We start from the raw sequence: 23,757 nt of genomic DNA, 5'->3' as shown, positions 1-23,757 counted from the left end.
GCGCAGAGAAAACTTCTTGGTAAGAGTGGAGCCAGTCAGGTCTGCAAAATGGAAACACAAAATATAACAGAGGCCGCAATGCAAACCCAAAGCATCTGAAGCTCCATATATCATGGGACAGACTTCCTGGAAACTTCTAAAAAGCTGCCCAGGGAAACATGTTCCTGCAGGCAGTCACTTAAGGCAGGCCAGAGGGACCCCCTAACCCACTTCCACAGAGCTACCACAGAAAAAGCCTGGCCTCTGGGCCACCCTGGGACAGCAGGGAGCCCAGAGCCCTGTGCTTTCCAGGAATGGGTCAGCTGCACATGCACCCTCCTGCTCCTCTCCCTGCCCCACAGCTGAGCAGCCCTACAGCTACACGGGGCACTGGCAGCAGCACAGCTCATTGCAGGGGGCACATGGCAGGCAGAACTGTTCCCTGGCAATGTGCACAGTTGTCTGGGCTGGCACAAGACCCTTCCTCCCACCAGAGAGCGGCCCAGCTCCCCCCTCACCTCTTGGTGAGGCTGAGCCATGCTCGGCCTTCACCTTGTCCTCGATCAGAAGTTGCTTCAGATCCCCCATGCCACGACTAGGAAGGGCAGTGGAGAGAGTGGGGCCAGAGGCACGCCCTTCCATAGTATTTTGGCACTTTGGGCACAGCTAGAAAGTGAAATCTGGAGGTGTCCAACTCAGCACTTTCTCAGCTTTCTGCAGAATATGAAGCCTTCACCAGCCCAAAATGCTGGACAGGTTTTCCCGCACATGTGGAGGCTGGCTGGCAGCACGCTTCTTCAGCTTGGTGCCCATCACCTTGTAGAGGGCAGAGGCAAGCTTGGTGACCACAGTGCGGACATTGGTGCTTCGCACAGGCAGCGCCTTGTTCTCCAGGGAGGACCAGAGCACGGGCAGGACGTAGTGCTGGATGACTTCAGGGCTCCTGGGATAAACCCATTCCACAAGCACTGCCGGGAGAGAGACACAAGCTTCTTAACCACCAGCCTTAATGCAAACAAGGATCTACCTCTAGGTTTTGTTCTTCGAAGCCTCTCTGGCTAAGATCAGCGAAATAACACACATAGCCCCATGATCCAGAAATGGGCAAAGCAGCAGATCCTCACCGAAACACAGCCACCAACCCCTGACGACTAATTTCTCAAACAGAGCCTTGTACCTGTGGCAGACTTTGTACCTTTGTACTAAATCATTTCACAATCAGTTTCTGCATGAACAATGAATGAGATGTTCAATTGCCTTTTATTTCCATTGACAAGTTGTCTAAACCCACAATGGAGATTTTGAAATGCACTGTAGAGAGGCAATTGAGAGATTTCTAATAAAAAGGATGATCCCATTTTTGTGACCTTAGATGTCAAGGGCCAAAAGACGATGCTGGCTCTTCCATTTGCTCAGTGGCACTCAGCAAAGGGCAGTATGAGACCACACTTCAAAACTCCAGCCCACCAGAGATGGGGGCTGCTTGGCACTTGGATTAGAAACATCAGTGACTAGCTGGTGTCTTTGGCAGAATGCTTTTGTGGCTTCAAACAAACAGCTGTTTCAAAGCTCGGGGTGTCTTAGATAATTACCCAGACCCCATTGCCGTGACATTTGAGCATGTCCACATTTTAATGGCATTTCCCCTCCCAATGTAAATGGCATTTTTTTCTTACTATGTGCACTGAAACAGGGGCATAGAGGGAGGAAAATGCTACCCAGAGAACTGAAATTTAACCAAAACACGAGGGGTTTCTCACATTGTCTCTCTAATCTGCTCTCTGCTTGTTTCCTGAACTGAACACTATCAAACAGGGACAAAACTTTACTACCAACAGGCTCCTTGCACGGCGGTGTTGGCTGAGAGATCAAAACCTGAAATGCTCTGGGCAGCATTCTTATTTTCTGATCAGCCAAAACGTATTGTAGTAAGCATTTATTATTCTGTGGTGGAAGAGATGTCGTTTTCTCTATGCTGTTTATCCAGCAGCAGTCATCCAGACTTAAACAGCTCCTGAAAGTACCCCAAAAGAATTCTGCTGAGCAGGAAAAGGGTATCGATACTCATTTTACAATGGGAGGTAATTGGAGTTTAAATGTAATTGAAGACATTGGTCACTATGGAACTTGAGAAGAGAAGGAGCTGTCTGTTCCTACTAAATCTCCAAGAGAACATCTGCTCTTTCCAAAGTAGTCCTAATTTATGTTTAATTTCTTTATTAGAAATAGAGATCAAAATAACTGCCAATTGAAATTCCCTCTTCCTGGAGATCAACTTTATTCAAATGCTCTTTAAGGGCTTTTATCATTCCCAATCGCTGAACATGCCCTTTTGAGATTCCAAATGAAGACACAAAGTGCATTAAAGCTTACATTTAAAGATGCTGGCATAAATAGCAGTGGATTTTGTCCCAAGTAAAGCAAGGCTATGATTAGTCTTCACTACTATATGCTGAGATTATAATTTTTCCATTCCTTGGCTATTGCTGACATAGCAAGCTCCTCTGAGGAATCAATTATCAGGTGCATTTGTAGCATTTTGGACAACCCTCCCTTTCCTGGAGGTGAGTTCTGAGATGCCCCAGGGAGAGCTCAACTCCGAGACCGAGTGCTGCCCCATCTCAGATGCTGCACACCTCTGCAGCAGCCAGGGAAAACCTGCCAAGCACACCTGCCAGGGCTATTGAGCACGAGGGACAAGCTCAGCACCTCCTGATTTGGAGGAGCTACTCTACTGTCTATTGACACACATTCCCTGTAAATACTCCCTCAGAAGAGCTCTTGGCTTATGAGGGGAGGCCATACCTGTGATACGCTCCGTGACATCCAGCAGAGCTTGGCCACTCAGCTTACTCCATCGGTGGCTGAACTCTTTCATCAGTGCTACTTTATCTACAAGAGAAAGACACCTTTCTGCTCACACTTCTGAGGTCATAGGAGAACGGACAGTGGGGAGGGAAAGGGCAGAGGCAACTCCATTATATAAAATAAAATGAAGTCTTGCTGATGTCTGAATCCTTTTCTTCTTTCCTTCCAGCCCACTTGGGAGGATCCTAAATTTCAAAAGAAAAGCTCTCCTTTCACATTTGTAGAAGCTGTGTTAAACATTTCACATCAGGGACCTCAAGAATGCAATCACACGTAAGCAGTGAAAAGGTTTGGCATCCCAGGGCAAACAGGAAGAGCCCCATACTTGGGACACAGGCAGATCATGAGTTCACAGAGCAGCCAAGGTGAAGAAAGTACAAACTCCCCTTGAAGACCTGCCTCCTCAACACTCCTTTCTTCAGGTATATTTCCCCAGTGTGGCATTTTCAGAGCTGACATAAATCTGTGGGGCAAAGGAATTTACAGCAGTCCTTGCCTCTGTAGGTATTTGCTAGAGCCACCTTGACCCATGCAAAACAACATGTGCAAAAGGCATCATTGGAAGCTGGATTTATACCTGTTTGTTTTAAAGAATTGAACTTGGTGAATCATAAGTTCCCCTTTGGAAAAAAGAAGACAAAGAAGAAGGGTGGAAAATAGGCAGCTAATGCCTCTAATGCAGAGCCTTCCAGGAGGCTGCTCTGCAGAAGCTCTGATGGGCCAGTGCCCCTTCATGCCAGAAGCAAAGCTATTCATTCGGGAAGTCAAACGGGGCCCAAGCAAAGTCCAAAACCCCCTCTGCCTCTGAATTCTAGCAAAGCTGTGGTGTGGGACTTCCTCTTCACACGAGCAGCGCGGAGCCAAAGGCTACTTGGACGTTTGGGAAATGCTGATGCACGTTCAAGCGTGTGGGGGGACTGGTGTGTAAGGACTGCACCTCCACAGCTTCTGCTGGATGTCAGCTGGAGCTTTCCACAGACAGCAACAGCTGTCAAGGCACTCAGTGTTCTCTTGTGTCAGAGAGGCAGAGACACAGTTGAGGAGAGTCCATGGCAGGGGCCAGCCTTACCTAAATGAGCAATGGATTCTTCCAGTGCTTTCACAGCTGCGGTGTGAACCCCGGGATCCTTTGAGTTTAGGTTCTTTATTATTCCTTCCACCAAACCAATGATCACTGGGTTCAGGGCATCTTCCAGGATGCCTATGATTTCTGCAAGCACATCCAACGCCTTCTGCTTGACTTTCTTATGGCTGTCAGCAATTCTCAGTACAAAATAATCAAAAATCTGTGAAAAGAACAAACAACATGAAAGCTGCATTAAAATGTCTTACTTTGAAGTGGGGATGTAGAAATGGGCACTCAGCAATGTCAAAGATGAAAGGGATCCTTTCTGTCACGGCAGCACTTGCTTGTGCAATTTTACTGTTTTCCTGTGGGCTACTCACTGGAATCGTTTTGCAACCTCATGCTGATTAAATGGTTTTCATTTCTCTTTCAGAGATTTGGTTGGGGACAGAATAGCTCCCATGGTGTTTCTCTCCACCTATAATCATCAAATTAATCCCATTTATTAATGCAAAACAGTATCATTTCTGTAGAAATAGGGAAGCAGACTTTTACATTGCCCAGTTTTCTAGACAGTTGCCTCAAATACTGAGGGCAACCATGATTTTGCCAAGACTATGGTTGGAAAGATCCTGGTTTTATTTTGTCTGTCTCAGAACCTGTGTCTGGAGAGTGCAGGGCTCTGATCACCTCTTCCAGGAGGCAGACTACTTGTCTAAGTAACAGGTAGACTTCTGAAATCTAATGTGCTGTGCAGCTCTCATTAGAGCAAGTTCATTTCCTTGATAGCCACATTACTAAGCACCATTTTCTGCAAAAAGTGGAAAAGCAGCTACTGGGGGGAGACAGAAGAGATCTGCCTTGGTCATTTTCCTCCTTTTCCAAAGAGAGGGGGAAAAAAAAAAAAAAAGTGTAAGCACTGTGTTTACCAAGAGGAATCGGGACGAGGATGGAAACGAGTAGCCCAAGTTGTGTTTGTGCAAGACAAGAGGCAGTTTACAGAAGCATCCATGAAAAAACCTGGGCTGAAACCAACCCAGCCTGACACTTCTCTTCCCCACGCAAACACATTCTCTATCTAGAAAGAAATAGCCAGGCTTTCAATGACTGGATTCCCTTCACTTAACCCAACTGGGAGCAGGAGACAGCAGAAGTTACAGCAGCAGAAAATTTTGTCATTATCTGATGAACAGCATCAATAGGCACCTGCCAGACAAATACAGCTGGACTGAAGAAACTTGGCCTGAAGCCTGGACCTGAATTAAATTTGTCTGGGTAAGAGACACCAGCCTGTCCAAAACAGCCAGGAAGTCGTGCCAAGGGACACTGAAATAACTTCACTGCTACAGGCTTGGGAAAGGAGCTAAAGGAAAGGAATAATGAAGATACCATACATACTCGGACTATGTTAGCGGAGATGAGCTGGGGGCTGGTTTTGCACAGGTCTAGGAAGAGAGCCACTCCTTCCATCCGTGTCTGAAACCCCTTGGCTTCCAGGAGATGGTAAAGCTTCTGGAGCGGCTCCGTTTCTTCCACAGCTGGAGGTAACGTCACCTGGGCTTTTGCACGCTGAAGGAGGTGTCCGTCAGAGGTAGACTTCACCCTGGAAAATAAAACCAAATTACGACTTGTTGGTGATAATACCTTCAGATAATTGTGAGCAAAACATCTTGAGGAGCATTCCTCAAGACGATGTGATTTCAACCTAGAAAACCATGAGGCTCTGAAAAACAACATGGACCTCATGACAATCATTACGGCAGACAATCTGCAAGTAACGTTCTCTCCAGTGCTCACTCAGGAAAACCAAGGATGAGATGCATCTGATCGATCTTCAGAAGGTTTCCCCGGCACACAGGTCATGTTGCTTTGTGGGGAAAGAGCAACACTACTTCCAAGTTTAAATGCATCTTCGTATGGGAGGTGTTTGTCTTATAATAAGGAAACTCATCACTCTGCAGAAGTGCCTCTACAACAGGCATGACGACCTGGATGAGTAGCTCAGATGCATCTGAACAGATCAACAGGGGCATATCTGAAGCATGCAGAAAATCAGTAACAGAGGTAATAAGAGAAGCCAGACATCCCAGCACTACGCTCACATTACCTTTGCTTCCCTAGAGACTAGACGCACAGCTTAACAAACCCACTGGGAACAATTCTCCTGGATCAACCTGTCTCTTCCATGAGCACAGAAAGATCCTAGCTATGCTGCGAGGCATGTGGTCCCTTCCCAGCCACCGCTGAGCATGACAGAGCTAAATAAATCCCCTCTGTCATCTGAGGAGAACAGGTACAAATAGCTCTGGCCCTGGCATGAAGAGACAGCAAGGACCAAATTCCTGCCTTAAATGCTGATTGCAGCACAGGGGGAAATTAACCAAATGTGCTGTCCCTCAAGCAAGCTATGTGAAGGACAGGAATATCAAGACAAAAAGTCCACATTGAGGCACCTGTTGACCCAAGTTGCTCAGAAATTGCCTTGCTACTTACTACTCAAACTTGATACTGTCTGAGGGTAAGAAAACCAAGGTTCAGCCAGGCCAAACCACATGCATGGGAACTGCTTCTTTGGGGAATGGCATCTCACTTCTAGACTGGGACTTCTCATCAAAACACCCGTCCAAAAAACACTCCACTCAGATGCAAAAAGCAAAACCCTGGTTGAATTTACGTGCCCCAAGTCTGGCAGCAGAAGCTTGGCCCTCTCCTAGCCTCCACAACACTGCCCTTGTCACTGCTCTGAATCGTCTGAGCTGCAACCAATGGGTGTCTTTTTGCCATCCAGTTTTTCTGGAAGCCCCTCCAGAGGAGCTGTGTTCAGCCTAAGGCAAAAGTAGACATTTTGAATCATAGAGCATTTGTAGGGAAAGGAAACAATCTCTGGCCCAGGTCATTTGCTCCAGAAAGATTTTCCTCAGGAAGAGGCATGTAAAGCTTGTCATGTGCTTTGTCACATCTAACTCAAGTGCTCCGTACCGTTTACTAGAAGACAATGCGGCCTGGGGCTTCTTCGAGCCATCGTTCCTCTTCTCCGGCTTCTTGACCGATGGCTGTTCACCCTTCTGGTTTTCCGTCCCCTACAAAGACATAAAGAAACCCCATGAATTTATAAAATAGAAAATAGGAAATTCTCTGCTAAAAACACAGGTTAGAACCAGGATCACTGCTTCCAAGGCTTAGGGAGACATTTCCTAACCTACAGAAATAAACAGACCAGAGATTCAGCGATGCCAGCTCTTTGTTTTCAATAGCCCAAGGCAGGTTATGGGGGCTACCATTCTGAGCAGCAGTCTAAATTCCCAAATTCATTGGTCTTGAGCATAAAGGGGAATAATGCAAACTGGTAGGCAACGAGTGTTCTTAAAGGAAGCAGCCGAAAATAATTGGACACTTTGGGGGCTGGAAGTTGATTTGATTCACCACTCACTCTCCCTGCTCCTGCACAAAGGCATACTGCCTTCTGTAATGTAGATAAAAAGAACAAAATCCCATCCCCCCCCCATCAATCAAATAATTTTCCACTGGATGCTGCTGGATTCACCAAGCTTCTTCCAACTCCACAGAGCTTGACGGCAGGACAGTATTCCCAGAAGACAGAGAGTAATTGTAGCAATTAGGATTGACTTGGACATCTTCTGTGTATTTGGAAATCTTCTTGGTACTACTACTTCCAGGGTCTTTTGCAAAGACTCTCTTATCTTCTGAAGCACTATTCCCACTTAATTACTTTACTGGGGGCAGAGCATGGAGAGCGCAGTGGAGAGTTACGCTTAAAGGTAAACCCATTTTCTCCTCTTCCCCTTTCCTGTTGGTGACCAATGTTCAAATATTCAAAACATCACTTTTCCCCTAATAATATCAGCTGCTTTGTGGTGTGCACATGAACAGTATAAGGATTAACAGCTCATTCCCAGGAGCAAAAAAAATCCACAGAAGAGGAATGGGATAAAGAGAGATTAGATATGTTTGATCTCCTATTAGCAGTGGCAAGATTTGCAGAAGGGAGACATTTCTCCTGCGAAGCACTTACTTTCTTCTTAATTCTTGTCATAATATCTTCCAGGTCTCGGGTGGAAACGGATTGTTCCAAAAGCCTTTTAAGTTTTTCATGATTCAGCAACATCTTCACCATCTCCTGTGCGTAATGCCTAAGGAAGGAAGGAAGGAAGGAAGGAAGGAAGGAAGGAAGGAAGGAAGGAAGGAAGGAAGGAAGGAAGGAAGGAAGGAAGGAAGGAAAAGAAGGAAAAGTGAACAAGGAAAGGAAGACTGTTAACAGCAGAGGCTGATGCCTAGACTCATCAGGTGCAATCCTTGCATGAGAAGGCATTATGTACTCAGCAAAGAGAGAGATTCACCTCCACCTGTCACTGCCCAGAGCTGTCAGCTGAACGCAAGGGGCAAGAGGAGAATGTGGGGCAACATAAAACTACCATTTCACTCTGAAACTGTGGGTCTGCTTCTGTAGGATGGAAAGACGCCAGGAAACAAGCGAAACACATCTGCTTCATTGTCAGAGCCTGCTAGCAGTGTCTTGCTGCCATTGTACAATAATTTGCCTTTCTTTAGCTGGCAGGGAAGCCAGGACAAAACACCTCATGATTGCTTTTGATTATTCTATACAATATGTATTTGCAGTGTCAGCTAGTTGCTAATGTGTTCTTGGCAGCTGTTAATGGGAAATTAATCATCAAAGCAAGAGGATTTTGGTGGTTTGGGTTGATTTTGCCACTAGGAAAACACAGTTTTCTTCACAAAGATATTTGGAAGTCATTGAGCCACAGGTAACAGCATTTGAGAAATCTGCAGAAGAAGTTTAGAAAGATTGAATATGTTTGCTAAAGACTCCTGAAGTATTTCTAAGCAAGTCTTCAGTTAATGAGTAATAGGTGTTTGGGATCCTTCAGGGAAGAACATTAGCCAACACTCTGGCTTAATGTTGTGCACCTAAGGCCAAACAAAACTGTGGGACTGGCTAATCTGATCTCTTTTGACCTCACTAAAGAATCCTTCAAGTCACAGGAGGTTGGCAATGCTCCTTCTTGCTGGCCAACCTCAGGTTACCCAGTACAGTCATCTCCCCAGGAAACCCAGAGCAGTGGTCACAGCACGAAGCCTGACAGAGTTCAAGAAGCGTCACAGCACCCAGCCTGACAAGAGTTCAAGAAGCGTTTGGAAAATGCTCTTGGGCACATGGAGTGACCCTTGGGGCGTCCTGCACATGGTCAGGAGCTGGACTCAATGACCCTGACGGATCCCTTCCAGCTCGGCATATTCCATGACTTTATCACCGTTACCGGGGCACTGAGGTAACTTCATATTTCCTTCAGTTCCCACTCTTCTGTCACTCTTCTGTTTTTTTACCCTTGGCAGCCAGACAACAAATGATTATCCGCTTTTAGGAGGTGAAAGGAAGACCATTACCTTGTGTCCTTGTCACAGTCCTGAGCAAGCTTCCCTGCCCTGTGCACCAGCCTCTCAGCCATGGGTGTGCTTGCGAGCTCTGTGACTCCGATTTTCTCCATCAAGGACAGGAGGAGTTCAGCCGCACACTTCCGCACCTGGACGTGGCGACTCCTGGGAAGAAGACAGCAAACACTGGGACACAGGGAGAAGGAGGCCTTGGCCAGAGCGTGCTCCCTGTTGTTGCTGAGGGAAGGAGGCCTGTGTTGTCTCTGCAACTTTAGACACCTGTAGAAGGTTCTGTCCTCAGATAAACACAAAGTGAGCATTGCACAGAAGGACTGCCTGAAAGGAAGAGGGAGGAATTCAGTCTCTCGGCACCATCCGATACTCAAGTTCTTTCCCAAAATGTGCTCTGAGAAAGATTAAAGAAATTGATTCCATCTGAACTATTCAGAAATTGAGGCAATTCATGCTGACCCATCAGAGGGCACCCGCTAAACAGAGCAGCAGCAGGATTGAGCCTCTTTCCACCCACACATCCCAAAACCTGCTGACATTTGGAAAAAAAAAGAAATGCAAGGAAAACACACTGTGGGGAGGGAAGTTGCAGAATATCCAGCAATGCAGCCAGTTTCTACTGTGAGGCTTGGCAAGGGATACATCTGAATGCTTTAGCCTACTGCAAAGCTGAGGAAGGGGTGGCAGTCAGCTTAGCCAGGTTGACCTGTTCTGGAGAGTGTCTCTTGGGAACTATCAGGCCCAGCACCAGCACTTAAGGCAGCATTTGCTTCAGCTGTCCCATGGCAGTCGGCCAGTGAAGGTGCCTGCCAAGTGATTCATCGTCTCAAGGCTAACATGAAGCATCAGTTGCAACAGAAAGTAGAGCTCCAAGGCCAGGCCAGTCATACAAGACTCCTTTTGGCAGGAGCTGCACCTGCTGTACAGGCTGTGCCACACGCAGCACATTCTCCTCCATGTGCTCCACACCCCAGCAAACACCCTCCTGATTTCTCCAGTTAATGGCATAATGAGGACACATGGATTTTCCCAGGACCTCCGTGGTTAGTGCTGTGAAATATCAAAGAGCGCTCACAGCTGCAATTGCAATTGTCCCTCTTCCCACACAAGCACAAAGCTTTATCCTTAGCCTTTGCAGGCACTTTCACTTCCTCACCATTCACCACGTCTGGGCAACTCTGACAGACTGTGAGAGCTCCAGGAAGCAGCAGGAAGCTGAGTCAGAGGAGGTTTAGGTTGGATATCAGGAAAAGGTTTTTCACCCAGAGCGTGGTTGGGCCCTGGAACAGGCTCCCCAGGGCAGTGGTCACAGCACCAAGCCTGACCGAGTTCCAGAAGCGTTTGGACATCGATCTCAGGCACATGGTGTGACCCTTGGGATGTTCTGTGCAGGGCCAGGAGCTGGGCTCGATGATCCTGATGGGCCCTACCAACTCCCCATATCCTACAGTTCTGTGATTCTGTGAACTAATAGGCTCTAGGAGGGCAGAAATAGGTGACAAGAAGAAAGAAATGAGATTGATTGGAGAATCAAATCACTGAGTTCACACAAGATGCAGGATACAGGACCCTTCCCTCCACCATTCCCATTCATTCTCTCTTCCCTTCCCCCACCCGCTCACTGGAAGGTGAAGAAGATCACTGGAAGAAGGAGAACCTACTGCAGTCCACTGTCCATGAGAGCAGTCATTGCTCGTGCAGGAGTCACATTGGCCACCATCATCCCCAGGGTCTGAGTGGCTGCTTCCTGAACAAACTCCGGGGAGTTCCACACCGTCTGGAGAAGGACCCGAGCAACCCCATCCACCTCAGAGTCCATGTCCTTCTTGAAGGTCGCAAAGAGCTCTCCCAGAGCTACGATAGCAGAGTAGGATACCTTTGAGCGGAGGTTGGTCACCTGGGGAAGTCATGAGGGGAAACATAAGAATCACCTTGAAAAGAAAACCAGTTGCCTTACACAAAAGTCCCAGGACATCACAACACTTCTCGCTGTGTCCAGAAGAACATAAAAGCAGAAAAAAGTTGCAAAAAGCACAAGCACAGAAAGGCGCTTACTCTGGCACCAATTCCTGGCCTCAGACCTGCTTACTGCAGGCCCGAAAAAAAAAAACATTTCACCAAAGACTTCTACTTAATCCTTTGAGAATGTCCACTGCTCTGATTTCAGGCCCTCTTATTTGAAAAATAAAGAACCAAATGAAAGCAAAGGCTGCTTTCAAACCATAAAGACAAACATCATAAAGACAAAAGAGTCATGGGCCACTGTTCAGAAAAGCAACACCAGCAGTTCAAGCACTCAGCCAGCAAACAGAAAACACAGGCTCACGTCTACCGACTAATTTGCAGGGTTGAATTACAGCTCAGGCAGAGATTAGGACTCTGGAAATAACGTAATTAGTGTCTCAGTTTTGGCATTTGCACACTGCATTATAATGGCACCTCACTCAAAGAGCAGTGTCAAATACCCAGCCTACCATAAACAGAGCTACGTGTACACACAGATCCGACAGATAGCTGACAGACGTTAGAAATGTAAGGTCTAAAAACAGAAACAAAAGCAATCCCTGAGCACAAGTGGAGATGTACAAGCACATATCTACTCTACAGACCGTGTATGAAGTACAGGGGCAATTCAGGACAGGGTTCTCACCTCGCTGGTAACTGCCCGGCAAATGTCACGAAGTCTACAAAACAGGACTTCCGAATGGGACCCAGCCAGGTGTTTGATGCTGAAGAGTCCCTTCTCCTTCAGCTCCCTGAAAGGCAAGTACCAAAAAGATTGAATTTTCTCTCCACCCAAGAGCTAGGCAGCACCCTCTGAAATTACCAGGTTGGCAGCTCAGTCAAACAATGGGAGGTGCTTTTCAAGGAGTACTCAATGAAATTGGGGGACTCTTTGCCACAGGATGCTGTGGCTGTCAAAAGCATACACAAATCCTAGAGGCAAAAAGAGGGCTTTCAGGGTCTTCTTTTGTGGCCATTTTAAGAAGACAGCCTTTCTGGAATCTCTGGCACATGAAGTCCCTGTGTCATGGCTGCCTAGAAGCTATGAGACCGGGCCATGCTGCTGCTTCTTGTCACCTCCCTGTACCTGTCACTGAGACAGTCCCATCGGGCTGTTACTGGGGCACTTTCCTTCTTTGCCCAACCCAGCAGGCAGTTCAGCAGTGAGAGTGTGCACTGGCACTCTGGAACTGAGTTTCCACTCCACGATCTAGGCCTGTCTGTCACCCAGCGCACTCCACCCCCACATTCCCCAACAAAGCGGTAGGATGTCCCCGAGGATTCCACACCTGGGCAAGAACAGTTGAAACTCTGGCTTTTCGCACAAACCCCGATCTAAAACAACCTCCACAACAGCAACTTATTATTTTAAAAGGGCAAATCTTTGTGTAGGCCCTGATCTACAGGAAGTTAGGAGAGACATCAGGGCTGCGGCACAGGGCTGGCAACCAATCCTACGGGCATCCCTGAGTGTCACCTGGAGCCCCAACCCCTGCAGAAGTTCTCTGCACCTCATGGGGCACCAAGGAGAAGTGAGGAAGACAAAGCAGAAGAGAAAGGGCAAAGCAAAGGAGATGCATGGTGGCAGACTTTTCATTCTTCTCCCTGTGTGAATGAAGCACCCACCAGTGAGTGGATGCTAAGCCAGACATCAAAAGAACAACCAATATCACCTAACATTTGTAGGGTTATCACCCCTGGGCCTTCCCCGGTCTGTGTCTAATTTTGGGACACATTTTGACTATTCACAAAGCATCTTAGGCCCATAGGAAGCAGTGAGAAGGGAAAAGTTGAACTGCAAAAGTGCACGATTCCTAGAGGATAATATTTCTTTTCCCTTCTCTTCTGCCGTGAGCCCTTCAGGGGAGATGACAGGTGGAGGGACTTTAAAGCACAACTCAATCCATTTCTCAGAAAGAGGAACTCCCTGAAGCTGCTTCAGGGACTGACATGCAGGAGGTCAGAGGGAGACGCTGTCACCTGCCATTGCTTTCAGCAGTGGGACGAGAGAGAAATCTTACTCAGTCCCACTGAGCCGGTGTCCAAAGGCACCCAAATCTCTACACTCAAACCTGCTGCCTTCCTGCTTCCAGCTTCAGACAGAAAATCATCTCGTCCCACAGCTTTCTCTCTTCCTTCAAGATTTCCTTTGTAGCTCCACGGAGCACTGGGCAAAGCGAGGAAAGAGCACGCAGCTGCTGCAGCTGGAGCACAGCTGCAGACCAAGGCCAAGAAAAGGCAGCTCTCAAATCTTTATCCTCTCACTGTTCTGGAGAGGTTTCACGAGTGCCCATTGGTCCTCTGGGCTGTCGGGGCTCAGAGGCACTAGCAAGATACACTTCTAACCTCCCGTAACACTAAGAAGGGAGACAGAGTCAATGGGGCCTTTCTTACCAGTCATCACTTCTGAGCAGGGAGAGTGCCTTGAGCAAGGACTGCTGTGGATCAGAAGAGGCTGTGTCCTTCTGCCCATGCCCATGGAGCGGCTCCTCTGGGCGCTTGGCACCCGTGGCTGTCTGCGAGGTCACTGTAAGGAGAGGGTGAGCCATGAGCGCTGCAGCCCGGGCAAGGCACCCTGCCATGGAGCGGCCTGCAGCCCCGTCTCCCAGCCAGGCTTCCCATGCGGTACAAACTGGCACTGGGTCAGAGACTTCCCTGCTGTTGGGCTCCTTGGGCTCCTTGCTTTCTCCCAGCCCCACACCTGGCTGGGCACAGCTCCAGGCTAAACCTGACAATTGCCCACACAGCGCCAGCTCCCAAGTGCCACAGGTACCACAGGCAGCGGCAGGTTCCTGAGGCCGCAGAGCTCCCACTCCCTGTGAGACAGTGCCGACCAGCAGCACTCGCTACCCCAGGAGGGAACCACTCAGGTGCCTCTCTTTTCTCAGCACCCTAATTTCTCCCAGCCCTGAGGACAGAGGCACTCTGCAACTTCCTGAGGAAAGACCTGCAGCTGCCTCGCAACAGGCCCAAGCCAAGCCTGAACAACCCAGCCCTGCTGGGCCCAGCTGAATCCCCATGGGACAACTACCAGGGAACAGCGATATCTGACCCTTCACACCTGAAAGCGCCTCTGTGTCCATTGACTGCAAATATTCTAGACAGCAGGCAGCTGAGTGCACATGCATTTTAGCCTACTATTGGGAAAGTAGTTTATGGATATTGTTCTTTCCAAGCATCGTGAATCTTTACTCTTTCCGAGCTACACACTGGCTGTATTTCAAAGATGCTGAGGTGAAACTCATATTTGTCATCAAATGGACGTGTTTGCACGCTCTGCAATGCCTAAGCTTTCTCTTGTGGAAAAATGCCATTTCCAGTCTAGACGGGTGATAAAAAAGCCTTCCAAATGCACTCTGATTATAAAAATACGGAAATGCAGATGCAAATTCTTGGCGGATGCACTCTCTTGATAATCAGTTTATGAGGTATGAGAAAATTCAGACGATAAATGCATTTCTTATGAAACCCATTTGTCATCAAAAACACTGTCAATCAAAAGTTTCACATTGTGCTCTCAAAAGCTCATTTCTAATGCGTAGATGTGTCACCTTGGTTTTTCTGAGTTTTTTTAAAGCCTTTTGATTGTTCATAAAATGGAATCAGACTTTTAGCTACTGTACAATATTAGGGGCAATTTCTGCTCTTTCTCACACATGTAATATAAACAAATCCTTTGTTTTTCATTCTCTGTCCTTTGTTTGCATATTTCTAACCTGAAAACAATTGTAACTGACAGTTGGTCTGGCCATTCGGCTGAGGGGTGAAAACTCCAGGAGCCAATCCACAGCCAGACCCACAAATGTATAAAAAGTAAGAAGTGAACAGGCAGAGGGGCTTTCGGCCTTGGCTCAGCCTTGGCTCTCTCGGAGGAACAACTCTGCCCTGCGAAATCTCTCGTCTCCGTGTGATTGCTTTGCGTATCCCAATCACACAGATGAAAACATCCCAGCTGTCTAAAATGATGGAGAATAAATATTGCACAGAATCTAGATGAACTGCTGTAGACCCTGTAGAGTTTTTGTGCTAACTTGCATGTTTGCACAAAGTAGGGAGGAACCATAGCATCAAAAATATTCAGACGGGAGCTAATCTGGATGTCACTGATGTACCCCAGTCACTGACAGCAGGGATGTCACTGCAGAAGTATGTAGACACACACATCTAAATTCCGTATGAATGGAGAGTCACAGTAATTCTGGTTTAATTCTGAACATGGAAGTAGCATCACTAGAAAAGAACATTCCCCCTACATCCCTTCTTCTTATCTCACCCTACATGGGATCATAGCACAGGCAGGCTACCCACAAAGGAGAGACAAGAGCCACTAGAGACTGTCTGCTGTGCATTTACTGCAGGCAGCAAAGAGCTTGGGAGCACCAGGCAGCCCCTCCTGGCTGTCATCTGCTACACATGGCTGCTGTATTTGGGTGGGCTGACACCGGAGGCACTGCTTGTTCTCTCTGGGCATTGCAGTGGGATTGTGGGATGGCAGCAGCGAGGAGCCCTCACGCACTTCCGGGAGTAGCAGCACGACTGCACCAAACCGCTGACTGCCATGCAGAGACAACCCTTGCTGGGATAGCAGACAAGCTGGCTGCCGAGCCGGACAGCAGCAAAGGCAGAGGGCCTGTGAGACGGTGTGTGAACAACTGATGGTGGTAGTACCACATAAGTGCACAGTGAGCATGCCCTGGCAGACTGCCCTGCAGCTCATCGCTGCAGTTAGAGTTGCCTCCTGGCACCGGTGCTATAGTTTGGACTATCAGGATGGGCAAAAGCCAGAGCTTAGGCCTCTACTACTACTTTCTTCAGCTCAACTTTCCAGTGGATCTCTAAGAATTAACTGCTCTAGTTCTGCCAAGCTGGAGTAAGTCCAAAATAGATTTACTGCTCATTCTCAGCGCAGGCTATGAACCCAAGATCCCAGCCCTGTTGCCTGAGGCAGGGGGCAGTTTGTGTTCCTTGTGCAAGGAAAAACCCATGTGGGAAAAAGCTGCCACTGAGCAGGCTTACCTGATGGCAGCTTGTGTGGGAAGTTGCCGTCCCCATGGATGATGGGCGTATTGGACAGTAAGGGCACATTGTCCCGCTTCCTCAAGACCTTCTCCTTCAGGGCGCTACCAGGATGTTTTCTCTGCACACCGGAAGCTGTGCCATTGACAGGTGGTAGGCTAAAGCCTGCAGGGACTAAAGAGGAGATTGTAAGCGGGGATGCTGGACAAGGTGATGATGGAAAGGGCCAGAAAACATGCTGGAGTTGGGTAACATCTCTTTGTTATCCCAAAGAACTTCATGTATAACACTGGCGCGCTGACATGGGACAATGACCACAGGATCACAGAATCCTCAAAGAGTTTGGCTTGGAAGGCACCTTGAACCACCATCTAGTCCAAGCCCTGTGAGCAGGGACATCTTCATCTAGATCAGGTTCCTCAGAGCCCCATGTAAACTGGCCTTGAACACCTTCAAGGATGGATCAACCACAGCTCCTGTGGGCAAAGCCTTCCAGCATTTCATCCCCTTCATCATAAAAAAATTCCCCCTAATACCTAATTTAAATTTACCCTCTTCTAGTTTAAAACCAAAGGGCAGTGATGCCTACTCTATGAAACAAGGAAAACCCAGTATTGCTTTGCTTTTGTTCCCCTGTTTCAGAGGCTGGCTGGGGCAGTTATCAAAAGAAAGTGCACATAACCTTGCGTGATGCCCTCGGGCTGAGTGCTGCCTCCTAAGGTCCCTGCTGCTGCCCTCGGGGCAGCACAGACAGCACTGCAGTCAGAGCCCCTCAGCCAGGATTCAGCCTGGAATGCTGCTTGCTCCCGGGGCTACAACAGAAGCACTGGCTGGGGATTTCAGCACAGCTCTAAAGCACCAGCTCCGCAGCAGGTAGTGGTGGGAGAAGGACCTCTGGTGTTTTCATTAGAAGGAGTTGAATTATGTATCTTCCACCTTGGTTGCAACCTTGCACCTGCACCTTGGTTGAAAAGCATTCTTTTGTTCTCACCTTCCCTGGACGCTGCTCTCCAGGAGAGAGTCTGAAGCCCCGGTGAACTTTGCAAGACAGAAGTTTCTACTCTGAAACACTTTAGAGGTGAAGGTGGGAAGCTGATATTCTGTTACTGACTCAGTGAGGCCATGCACAAGACACTTCACGTTTCTGTATTTTTCTTTGGGGAATGAAATAAATCCGATGCAAGCTTGCACTCAGATGCAAGCAGAACAGCCCCCCAGTCTGATTGCAACACCGTGCAAAGGGCAAGCAAGTGGTCAAAAAGGACCACAAGTGTAGCCACCACTTACTTTCTTCAGCTGCATGTCCAGGGTCAGCTGTCTGAGGAGGCAGCTGCAAGGACGTTTTCTCTGGGCTCCTTTTCTTGATCTCCTCCTCGCAACGCTCTACGTACTTCTGGTCTAGTTTCTCTTGAGCCAACTTGTACAGCGCAGCATGGATCTAGTTGCAATGGAAATACATCAGAGATGTAAGCAGAGACACACAAACCAGACACATCATCTCCTCAGGAGCACAGAGTGCATAGAGTGCTATAGTCTTTAATGCAGCTCCATATACATTCCAATTGTTTCAGAAAAGTGTCTTCCTGTTGGACACTCACTGGAATGCTTGTTCAACCTCATGCTAATTGAATGGTTTTCATTTTACTTTAAGAGGTTTGGCTGGGGACAGAATAGCTCCCATGGTGTTTCTCTCCACCTATAATCATTAAATTAATCCCATTTATTAATGCAAAACTTTAATAAATGTATCATTTCTGTAGATATATGGAAGCAGACTTTTACATTGCCCAGTTTTCTAGACAGTTGCCTCAAATACTGAGGGCAACCATGATTTTGCCAAGACTACGGTTGGAAAGATCCTGGTTTTATTTTGTCTGTCTCAGAACCTGTGTCTGGAGAGTGCAGGGCTCTGATCACCTCTTCCAGGAGGCAGACCACTTGTCTAAGTAACAGGTAGACTTCTGAAATCTAATGTGCTGTGCAGCTCTCATTAGAGCAAGTTCAGTCCTTTGACAGCCACATTACTAAGCACCATTTTCTGCAAAAAGTGGAAAAGCAGCTACTGGGGGGAGACAGAAGAGATCTGCCTTGGTCCTTTTCCTCCTTTTCCAAAGAGAGGGGAAGGAAAAAAAAAAAAAAAAAAAAAAAAAAAAAAAAAAAAAAAAAAAAAGTGTAAGCACTGTGTTAACCAAGAGGAATCGGGACGAGGATGGAAACGAGTAGCCCAAGTTGTGTTTGTGCAAGACAAGAGGCAGTTTACAGAAGCATCCATGAAAAAACCTGGGCTGAAACCAGCCCAGCCTGACACTTCTCTTCCCCACGCAAACACATTCTCTATCTAGAAAGAAATGGCCAGGCTTTCAATGACTGGATTCCCTTCACTTAACCCAGCTGGGAGCAGGAGACAGCAGAAGTTACAGCAGCAGAAAATTTTGTCATTATCTGATGAACAGCATCAATAGGCACCTGCCAGACAAATACAGCTGGACTGAAGAAACTTGGCCTGAAGCCTGGACCTGAATTAAATTTGTCTGGGTAAGAGACACCAGCCTGTCCAAAACAGCCAGGAAGTCGTGCCAAGGGACACTGAAATAACTTCACTGCTACAGGCTTGGGAAAGGAGCTAAAGGAAAGGAATAATGAAGATACCATACATACTCGGACTATGTTAGCGGAGATGAGCTGGGGGCTGGTTTTGCACAGGTCTAGGAAGAGAGCCACTCCTTCCATCCGTGTCTGAAACCCCTTGGCTTCCAGGAGATGGTAAAGCTTCTGGAGCGGCTCCGTTTCTTCCACAGCTGGAGGTAACGTCACCTGGGCTTTTGCACGCTGAAGGAGGTGTCCGTCAGAGGTAGACTTCACCCTGGAAAATAAAACCAAATTACGACTTGTTGGTGATAATACCTTCAGATAATTGTGAGCAAAACATCTTGAGGAGCATTCCTCAAGACGATGTGATTTCAACCTAGAAAACCATGAGGCTCTGAAAAACAACATGGACCTCATGACAATCATTACGGCAGACAATCTGCAAGTAACGTTCTCTCCAGTGCTCACTCAGGAAAACCAAGGATGAGATGCATCTGATCGATCTTCAGAAGGTTTCCCCGGCACACAGGTCATGTTGCTTTGTGGGGAAAGAGCAACACTGCTTCCAAGTTTAAATGCATCTTCGTATGGGAGGTGTTTGTCTTATAATAAGGAAACTCATCACTCTGCAGAAGTGCCTCTACAACAGGCATGACGACCTGGATGAGTAGCTCAGATGCATCTGAACAGATCAACAGGGGCATATCTGAAGCATGCAGAAAATCAGTAACAGAGGTAATAAGAGAAGCCAGACATCCCAGCACTACGCTCACATTACCTTTGCTTCCCTAGAGACTAGACGCACAGCTTAACAAACCCACTGGGAACAATTCTCCTGGATCAACCTGTCTCTTCCATGAGCACAGAAAGATCCTAGCTATGCTGCGAGGCATGTGGTCCCTTCCCAGCCACCGCTGAGCATGACAGAGCTAAATAAATCCCCTCTGTCATCTGAGGAGAACAGGTACAAATAGCTCTGGCCCTGGCATGAAGAGACAGCAAGGACCAAATTCCTGCCTTAAATGCTGATTGCAGCACAGGGGGAAATTAACCAAATGTGCTGTCCCTCAAGCAAGCTATGTGAAGGACAGGAATATCAAGACAAAAAGTCCACATTGAGGCACCTGTTGAACCAAGTTGCTCAGAAATTGCCTTGCTACTTACTACTCAAACTTGATACTGTCTGAGGGTAAGAAAACCAAGGTTCAGCCAGGCCAAACCACATGCATGGGAACTGCTTCTTTGGGGAATGGCATCTCACTTCTAGACTGGGACTTCTCATCAAAACACCCGTCCAAAAAACACTCCACTCAGATGCAAAAAGCAAAACCCTGGTTGAATTTACGTGCCCCAAGTCTGGCAGCAGAAGCTTGGCCCTCTCCTAGCCTCCACAACACTGCCCTTGTCACTGCTCTGAATCGTCTGAGCTGCAACCAATGGGTGTCTTTTTGCCATCCAGTTTTTCTGGAAGCCCCTCCAGAGGAGCTGTGTTCAGCCTAAGGCAAAAGTAGACATTTTGAATCATAGAGCATTTGTAGGGAAAGGAAACAATCTCTGGCCCAGGTCATTTGCTCCAGAAAGATTTTCCTCAGGAAGAGGCATGTAAAGCTTGTCATGTGCTTTGTCACATCTAACTCAAGTGCTCCGTACCGTTTACTAGAAGACAATGCGGCCTGGGGCTTCTTCGAGCCATCGTTCCTCTTCTCCGGCTTCTTGACCGATGGCTGTTCACCCTTCTGGTTTTCCGTCCCCTACAAAGACATAAAGAAACCCCATGAATTTATAAAATAGAAAATAGGAAATTCTCTGCTAAAAACACAGGTTAGAACCAGGATCACTGCTTCCAAGGCTTAGGGAGACATTTCCTAACCTACAGAAATAAACAGACCAGAGATTCAGCGATTCCAGCTCTTTGTTTTCAATAGCCCAAGGCAGGTTATGGGGGCTACCATTCTGAGCAGCAGTCTAAATTCCCAAATTCATTGGTCTTGAGCATAAAGGGGAATAATGCAAACTGGTAGGCAACGAGTGTTCTTAAAGGAAGCAGCCGAAAATAATTGGACACTTTGGGGGCTGGAAGTTGATTTGATTCACCACTCACTCTCCCTGCTCCTGCACAAAGGCATACTGCCTTCTGTAATGTAGATAAAAAGAACAAAATCCCATCCCCCCCCCCCCCCCAATCAATCAAATAATTTTCCACTGGATGCTGCTGGATTCACCAAGCTTCTTCCAACTCCACAGAGCTTGACGGCAGGACAGTATTCCCAGAAGACAGACAGAGAGTAATTGTAGCAATTAGGATTGACTTGGACATCTTCTGTGTATTTGGAAATCTTCTTGGTACTACTACTTCCAGGGTCTTTTGCAAAGACTCTCTTATCTTCTGAAGCACTATTCCCACTTAATTACTTTACTGGGGGCAGAGCATGGAGAGCGCAGTGGAGAGTTACGCTTAAAGGTAAACCCATTTTCTCCTCTTCCCCTTTCCTGTTGGTGACCAATGTTCAAATATTCAAAACATCACTTTTCCCCTAATAATATCAGCTGCTTTGTGGTGTGCACATGAGCAGTATAAGGATTAACAGCTCATTCCCAGGAGCAAAAAAATTCCACAGAAGAGGAATGGGATAAAGAGAGATTAGATATGTTTGATCTCCTATTAGCAGTGGCAAGACTTGCAGAAGGGAGACATTTCTCCTGCCAAGGTCCATATACATTCCAATAGTTTCAGAAGAATGTCTCCCACTCTCACTTTGGCAATTACACAAGGTGATGTTGAACACTTTAGTGCCACAACCTTACACTGCTCCAAGTGCAACCTATGTTGGGAAGCCCTGCTTAAAGCATGAAAGTCATAGGCATGCTCCAAGAGAGATGAAGAGTTCACATCACCAGTGTGCAGGCAGTTCAGCTCCTACAGGCCATGGCAGGAGAATAAAAGCCACATGCAATACACAACAAGGAGGGGTGGGGGTGGGTGGGGGTGTGTGGGTGTGTGTGTCAATTAGCTGCTGCTTGACACTCATGGCCAGGAATTGCAGCTGTTTCTCACTTCCTGGCTTCTGAAGGACTCAGCTCTGAAGGACTCTGAATGACTGGGTCTCTGAGACCAGGAGATCTCAGTGGGCTCATCCCTCTCCTTAGCCCTCACCTTTTCAAAGACATCCCTCAGGTCTTCATATCTGGTAACACCAGGACAGGTGGAATGACCCATTTCCTTGGCCTGGCTCCAGGGGAAGCCTGGTAATGGAAGCAAAGGTTCGTGTAAATCTCTGGCAGACTTCCAGTGCTCAGAAATACCATGCTGGGCAACAGGCAAGACTGGTTCCAGATTGCAGAGCTCTCATAAGGCACAGAGATTGTGTAGGAGAGCAGCAAGGCGCATATGCGCTAGACCCTCTCCCAGTGGATGGGCTACTGGCAGCAGACATGACATTACTCTGTTGGCCAGCAGACTGAGACTTGCTGCATGATGAAGGCCTCAGCCCCTGGATGCTGGAGAGCTTCTGTGTTTGACAGAGAAGGGCAGAGAGGGAGATTTCTCTTGACAGAGTCTTATCTGCCCTTATGCTGATTTTAATTAACATCTCCTTCATGGTTCCTGGAAGACATTCCAGGTTCTTATACGTGTATGCGTTTAGATCAACATTTTCTTCTCTTTGTTAGAATATTTTAGAGGACTTTTAAAGAAAAGCTTGGGACTGCAAGAGGGTTACCCAAATGTGAACTGTGTTCTTGATGCTAGATAATTCGTCTTCCCCAAGGATTTTCATTCTTAACTGTATGAGATAGGGCCACTTTTGGGCCAGGCTGAATAAAGGCTGATTTGCTTAACGCAAGTAGAACAATGTAGCTCATTCTAAAACACTCTCCAACAGAACTGTTAAAATTCAGAGAACTTACCATTCTATACAATAGCTTCACAGAGGATAAAATCAAGTGGCAGCAAAGTAGAAAAAAACCCAAAGTCTTAAATCAGGATTTTTTCCGCTGCAAAATTATCGCCTCAATAATAAAGGAGAGTTAGATATGGGTTTTGAGGAAGGAGGGCAATTGTGGATGAAAGACAAGGCGTAGGAATGTAGGAGCATCTGGGGAGTTGGTAGGGAAGCTACTGACCCCAGGGTAACCTCTCTGAGACCACTACAATCAGTCAGGTCTACTAAATGGACTGCAATAGCAGCTGCAGAGGAAACCTAAAGCATCTGAAGCTCCATATTTCATGCGACAGACTTCCTGGAAACTTTGAAATAGATGCACAGGGAAACATGCTCCGGCTGGAAGCCCCTTGACGAAGGCCAAGGGGACACCCTGACCCACTTCCACAGAGCTACCACAGCAACAGCCTGGCCTCTGGGCTGCCCTGGGACAGGGAATGGGAATGGGTCAGCTGCACATGCACCCTCCTCCTCTTCTCCCTGCCCCACAGCTGAGCAGCCCTACAGCTACACGGGGCACTGGCAGCAGCACAGCTCATTGCAGGGGGCACATGGCGGGCAGAACTGTTCCCTGGCAACGTGCACATGCTGTCTGGGCTGGCACAAGACCCTTCCTCCCACCAGAGGGCGACCCAGCTCCCCCCTCACCTCTTGGTGAGGCTGAGCCATGCTCGGCCTTCACCTTGTCCTCCTCAGCATCGGCCCTGGGGGCAGCGCTGCTCAGCTGCCTCTGCCGGGGCTCCCGGGCCAAGGCCCCCTGAGCAGGCCGGGAGCCGAGACCTCCATTCCCAAGGCCTGGGTTCTGCACATAAGTCTTCAACTCAAACAGGTCAGCGAGTTTCCTTGGGAATAGAGGCATGCCAGGTCCTA

The 23,757-nt window shown here is 47.7% G+C and overlaps 1 protein-coding gene across 1 annotated transcript; it reads right to left on the bottom strand.

Annotated features, from left to right (window-relative positions):
• LOC120764545 (TOG array regulator of axonemal microtubules protein 2-like) lies at positions 1-23,746 on the bottom strand. Its single transcript, XM_040088526.1, has 17 exons — positions 23,536-23,746; positions 22,101-22,189; positions 20,597-20,697; positions 19,016-19,220; positions 17,645-17,795; positions 16,358-16,522; positions 13,736-13,868; positions 11,988-12,093; positions 10,999-11,234; positions 9,338-9,490; positions 7,947-8,064; positions 6,893-6,993; positions 5,312-5,516; positions 3,917-4,133; positions 2,785-2,871; positions 498-947; positions 1-41 (listed from the first exon to the last, which is right to left on the bottom strand). Exons 1-16 carry the CDS (start codon positions 23,744-23,746, stop codon positions 712-714), a joined length of 2,514 nt encoding a protein of 837 aa, XP_039944460.1. The 3' UTR covers positions 1-41; positions 498-711.
• Between the last annotated feature and the right edge of the window lie 11 nt (positions 23,747-23,757).

This window comes from Hirundo rustica, chromosome 31 (genome assembly GCF_015227805.2).
Source record: "Hirundo rustica isolate bHirRus1 chromosome 31, bHirRus1.pri.v3, whole genome shotgun sequence".
NCBI classification, from domain to species: Eukaryota; Metazoa; Chordata; class Aves; order Passeriformes; family Hirundinidae; genus Hirundo; species Hirundo rustica.
The sequence above is the reverse complement of the archived record's forward strand: the minus strand, read 5'-3'. Positions and strand labels throughout refer to the sequence as shown.

Bases quoted from the DNA above. Each gene is read 5' to 3' on its own strand.
- LOC120764545 (XM_040088526.1), bottom strand. From the start codon at position 23,746: ATGCCTCTATTCCCAAGGAAACTCGCTGACCTGTTTGAGTTGAAGACT. The intron at 9,491-10,998 runs GTAGGTTCTCCT...TCTTCTTCCCAG, and splicing joins CTCATGGACAGTGGACTGCA to GAGTCGCCACGTCCAGGTGC. The intron at 948-2,784 runs GTATGGCCTCCC...CTCTCCCGGCAG, and splicing joins TGTCACGGAGCGTATCACAG to TGCTTGTGGAATGGGTTTAT.